At 43.8% G+C, this 5383-nt stretch overlaps 2 protein-coding genes across 2 annotated transcripts in view; both read right to left on the bottom strand.

The window, feature by feature from the left end:
* Positions 1-2871, bottom strand: part of LOC118407902 — a 6603-nt gene extending 3732 nt beyond the window's left edge. Inside the window, exons 1-3 of the mRNA XM_035808475.1 lie at positions 2737-2871; positions 2216-2457; positions 1234-1408 (exon numbers count right to left, since the gene is read on the bottom strand). The gene's annotated coding sequence lies outside the window, so the exon portion shown is untranslated. The remainder of the gene's footprint in view (positions 1-1233; positions 1409-2215; positions 2458-2736) is intronic.
* Positions 1-5383, bottom strand: part of LOC118407909 (polycystic kidney disease protein 1-like 2) — a 17876-nt gene that overhangs the window by 1174 nt on the left and 11319 nt on the right. Inside the window, exons 13-19 of the mRNA XM_035808483.1 lie at positions 5167-5331; positions 4891-5051; positions 3853-4031; positions 3048-3538; positions 2737-2866; positions 2216-2457; positions 1234-1408 (exon numbers count right to left, since the gene is read on the bottom strand). Of these exons, the coding sequence (XP_035664376.1) occupies positions 1234-1408; positions 2216-2457; positions 2737-2866; positions 3048-3538; positions 3853-4031; positions 4891-5051; positions 5167-5331 (1543 nt within the window). The remainder of the gene's footprint in view (positions 1-1233; positions 1409-2215; positions 2458-2736; positions 2867-3047; positions 3539-3852; positions 4032-4890; positions 5052-5166; positions 5332-5383) is intronic.

Here is a 5383-nt window from a genome sequence, read left to right as displayed (position 1 = left end):
ATCCGTCTGGCTACCAAGAACAATGGCTTGGTATTACAGTAGACCACAGGAAGAGATTTGCATGTTAACTGACATCAACATTTCAAAAGTCCTGTCCACAAATTTTTCAAGAAATCATTGTCAGACACAGAAAAAAGACCTAGATAGTTGCTTTAAGCATAAAGCCCGATGTAGTCCAGTACATGTGTTCACAGTGTGTTTTCACACAAGAGCTGGGGCATTGTGTTGTATCAGGGCCTTCAGTTTCAAATCCTTGTTTGAACTGACTGTCAGCAAAGATCAGCCCCTATCAGGTTTGAAATACATAACATTTTGCAACTTGTAACTGTCTTCCCCATGTCTTTGATACCTAGGTATATGGCTTATGGTTATATAGTTATAGACTGTACAAGTTGTATCTTGGTCAAATTGTCTGAGACACACTTCTTGTCAGAACATGGCCAGCTATGCTTTATATTTTTTTTGGAAGCTGACCTGTGAAGCTATACTGAGTTGTGTGTAGTCATACTTCAATTCCTTATCTGTTCAAGACTACTGGCTTATGTGCATTTCAAAGCTGTTTTGAAGAGTAACTACAATACTTGCTAATCTGTATCAGCCTGTATCAGCTAATCTGTGAACACCATGGTGGTTGGGACCAGACTGAGGGCTGGTAGTTTACGTTAGCCGAATTTATTGGGTGATTTTATAGTACAACCTTGGTCTTGAAGTGACCTGTACTGTCTCCCATGTACTGCATCTGGTATTGCCTTTACTGATATGTCAGGTGAGCCCTGGAGTTAATGGATGGTGGATGGTGGAACGTATTATGATAGGACTAACTTACTTTGTACGAGGTCCCATTCGAACCATTTGAAAGCATCCTACATTTCACTCTATCCTATCCTACGCTAGGGGCCGGGGATAGCAGATAATGCTGATTTGAAGGTTGGAAATTGTATACAGGGGACAAACAGTTGTCATCGAGAGTGTTCCATAGTTTGGCATTCCACGGAGAGAAGATGTTGCTGTAGAAAGACTTTAAGACACGTAATTGAACAATACAACAATTATGTGATCTAGCAGAAAACCTCAGTGTTATACTTAAATCCTCTCAATAATGGTGTGGGTAAGCAGTGTGATAGCATCGGAGCAATGAGCATGAAAGTATCAAAATAAAAGAGGAAATGAGGCAACATTATGTCTGTGAGAGAGAGATGGGGGGGGGGGGGGGCATAAAGTTGTTCCATCCACCTGGCTTTACTCGGGCTTGAATCAGGCTAGGTGGGTAGACCAGGACTGTCTGCCTGTCAGCTGTGAAGACCTGGTCCTCCCAGCGTGGCTTGTCACCATTGTAGGAAGTCTCCGGGTAGAAGCTCTGCAGAGCGGTCTCTTCCAGCCAGGACCAGAAAGTGAGAGCATCATTTACCTGTGGAGAAATAAAACCGCGTGATTTTATTGTAGATAAGATAATAATTGTCAGTAGATTCCCCATAGCACATTCATATTGCGCACATTCAAATGCATGTTCTCATCTTCTAAAAACTACAGTTAACAACCCAACTGTTCATACCTTCATATCATTGAATTTGACCGTAGAGGAAAGTGTTTTTCTTCTTCTTCAAAGTACCTTAAACATTGATAAATCATACTTATATATTTAGTATTTGTGACATTTCCTTATTCAGAGGTACTTTAATCACGAGCGAGTCATATAAAATACTTTGAAATGATATAGGCTGCTCTCTTTGCTTAGCAGTCAGAAAGAGTATGGTAGTTATACACGCATCACGAATAGTGGACTAGACCCTCCTGTAGGAGTTGCTATGTTGGCCAGGGCTACACAAACGGCCACCATTTGGTGCGGGAAGAACTTAAACTTTTTTTAACGAGCAATTCTATGATATGCATAATTTTGTAGTAAACATGACTAAAACATCCGAAAATAGTTTCATCAGGTTGGTAGGGGAATTCTTTTTACAAAACCAGCAGGTACTTACATTGCTTACGTTTCGATGTCTTTCAGACACCTTCCGCAGAGCTTCTAGATGGAGTTCTGCTTCTCACCGCTATATGTAGCCGATGTAGGTGGCGCTTTTGCGGTGACAAAACAATCCCAAACGTGGATAAGTTTGTATCCCCACTCGTTACTAAAACATGCATGGCCCTCCCTGGCTTGAAAGACCAATACGATGACTTAGTGATGCCGGTGCGTGAACTAGCTTACTGAACTCACCTCGTCCACAGACTGCAGAAAGGTGCTGACTGTGCCCTGTGTCTGACGGAAACCCTCTGCGGTGCTGTGGTGCTCGTTGGCAATGCTGAGGACGAGCAGAAGGAAACAGCAGAAACACACGATGGCCCAAAAGGTGTCCCCAAATCTCCTGTCCCTGCGCTGCCTCATTCCTGCTTGTTTGATGTTGGCAAGGGACGTCATTGATAGTCGCTCCATCTTCCTCTTCAGGCGAAATGCAGCGCCTTTAGTAAGCATGAATGTCAATTTTAAAAGTTAGACTATGATCTGCATTTGTTAGAAAACTGTAAGCCCAGAACCTGGACCAGCAAACTGCAGCAAGATCAATCCACAGACTAGGGTCTGGAACCTGTGTCTCGCTTGTTGCACACTCACTGCACACAATAGTTTTCTTTCTCCATCTAATACCCAATTTTTAAACATGTGGTAACATGTGCACAGGCTAGCTCTTCATGGTAAATATATCTATAGGCTTGGCAACAAACAGACGTGCTTAAACTTACTGTTGAAGCCTGCCTCCTTTGGCGAAGAGCAAATCACGCTAGCTTCAGTCGGGTCCCGCTTCTCTTCAAAAATCGTCTTGACGGCTTGCGACTTGCGAACGGATAAAGTCAAGATTGTGAGGAGCAATATCTGCAATAGAAAGACATTGGCTGTCCTGGTTACTGAACATATGGTTGTGATGTGCACAAGAGGTACCCAAGATGGTGATAGCATCGTTATACTGTGGCCAATATACAAGCAACACACATGTAATGATATTTTTAAAGTTGATGTCCTATGTATAGACAAATCGTCAGAGAGTAGTCCCTACCTTCGCTGGTTGCAGGAGGAACAAATCTACCATAAAGGATATGAAGTAGGCAGACAGCCACTCCTCGGACTTGTCCTTGCCCCAGTCTAGACTGTACAGCACGGTGAAGACAGCTGACCCCGCAGTAGATAGCACCACCAGCACCCAGGCCAGGTACTTGCACCAGTGTGGCAGGCGCTTGGCTCGCCCTTGCTGTGTGGGTGACTCGGCTGGGTCGCCCATCTCCACATCTCTGACCCTTCGGTCGCCCTTGTTGCTGGGTCGGCTGTACTGGAACAGCAGGACTATGACTATGATGACGGGAAAGTAGGTGATGCTGGTCATGATTCCCGTGTAGACAGTGTTCAAGGTGAAGGAGAAGGGCCCCAGACTGAAGCCCTGCACAACCTGAGTTACTTTTTCATCGCTCAGCCACATGGCGCTGGACAGCATGGACAAGGTGAGTAGACACAGGCAGCAGCCGAGCCTCTCGTTACGGGTGAATGTGTTACCTGGTAAGGAAACATAATGGCGAAATTTTAATCAAATCAAGTTGGTCTTAATAATAATAGGGTCTTCACTTTGAAACCGAATTAGCCGGAATGAAATATTTGCAAAATTCGTGCCTTTCATGTGAAGGGGCCTTAATGAGTCAGAAAGCCATACACTTGATTAAATACAACCAACAATAGGCATCCATCCAATATAAAGAATACAGTTGCAAGTACACTGTATCAATGAAATTTAAAAATGTGAAATGTACTCCCTAGCTAGGGTCATCCAATAAAAGGATAAAGTGAAGCCAAAGAAGCAAAATCAATGTTACCTTCAGGCATGGTAATGACGGACAAGAAGAGGTGCTCCTCTTCCAGATTTCTCCGCAGACTTGCCGGGAACAGGAACCCGAAGGATCGCAGGTCCTGCTCAGTGGCGACAGGAAAGGTCTTCACCACCTGCCCGTCCCCGCGGTCGGCTGCCAGCCACTCACCGCAGAAGAAATAGGACCTGTCGTGACGAGAAAGGAAAAGGAAATATCACCCTCTTAGCTGTAAGAAATGCACCCTATATCTTGCCATAGCAACAGGTGGTTAGATAATTGTCAAGGTTTTTTTACCACATTCAAAATTTCTGTTCCAAACGTTAAGTACAGGGTTTGCAAACAGCACTCTAAACTCTACTGAACACTATAATGGGTTGATTTGTTTCCCACAACATTCAAGCAGGTAAAAAATCGCATCCAATGTTACTACAAAATATTCAATTTTACTACAAAATATGCCTGACAACACAGAGAGACCAAGACACATTTCACAACAGAAAACCGTCGCTTCATGAGCATTCCTACGTCCTAATCCAATACGTTATGTTAGATTCTGACGTAGAACTTACGAGAAATGTTGTTCAAGACAGATTTCCCCTATCCCAGGGGTAAGTGTCAGTAAAAGTGGGAGACTGAAATTCCACCTGTTGAACAATAATTATGTCTAACGTTGGTTCACCATTATCCGCGGGGTAACCTATTTACGTTTATTTGTTCATATTTAGGGATTTTGAAACTATTGCAATTTCAAACGATTAACTATCGACTTGATATCCCTAAATACACTATTTTAAAAGCAACGGATATAGGTTACCCCGTGGATTAAGGTGAACCAGCATTAAAGGTCACATGCCTTTTTTTCATTCCTGAAGTTCAGAGATGAAGATAGGCATGTGGCCTACAGAGATATGCTTTATTATACATGTACAGTTTCAGCCTCTCGCACTAACTGGAAGTGGGTTACGGCAGATCTTGATTGAACAGCACTTCGTATGGTTATGATGTAAGGGATCTATACAGCCATGGTAAGCTGAACCAACTCACAGTTTGCCCGTGGTGAGATCCTCCACCGCTGCTCTGTCCACGTACCACGATGCACGGCTCCCCTCCCCACTGTTGTCGTGCATGAGCTGCAGCTTCTCCACGTTACCCAGCTGTTCTGCTGTGCTGAAGCTCAGTGTCACCTGGCTGTCTTGGGTAAAAACCTAAAACAATAACAAGCATTCCACTTTTTAGGACCTGCCATATAAATGTGCTCAGAAACATCTTCGAGGGAAGTTGAACGATGACCTGATATTAGAGCTGAGCTGATGTCCTAACCTTCTCTGCAATGTCGACAGATCTAACATCAGAGTTTGCAGCATCCCCCAAAAGCTTGAAGGTAACGGTGGACTCTGTCCCAGCATGCCTAGCTGCACCTGTCCAGATGACCAGGCGATACAGGCGGCCATTTTGATTGTCGTCCAACCTTACAGTGTGATGTAACTGTAACAATGAGTGAACGTGTGTATATGAGCACATACATGTTTATACTCGA

The sequence above is a fragment of the Branchiostoma floridae genome, unplaced genomic scaffold (assembly GCF_000003815.2).
Source record: "Branchiostoma floridae strain S238N-H82 unplaced genomic scaffold, Bfl_VNyyK Sc7u5tJ_1499, whole genome shotgun sequence".
Taxonomy (NCBI): domain Eukaryota; kingdom Metazoa; phylum Chordata; class Leptocardii; order Amphioxiformes; family Branchiostomatidae; genus Branchiostoma; species Branchiostoma floridae.
The sequence above is the reverse complement of the archived record's forward strand: the minus strand, read 5'-3'. Positions and strand labels throughout refer to the sequence as shown.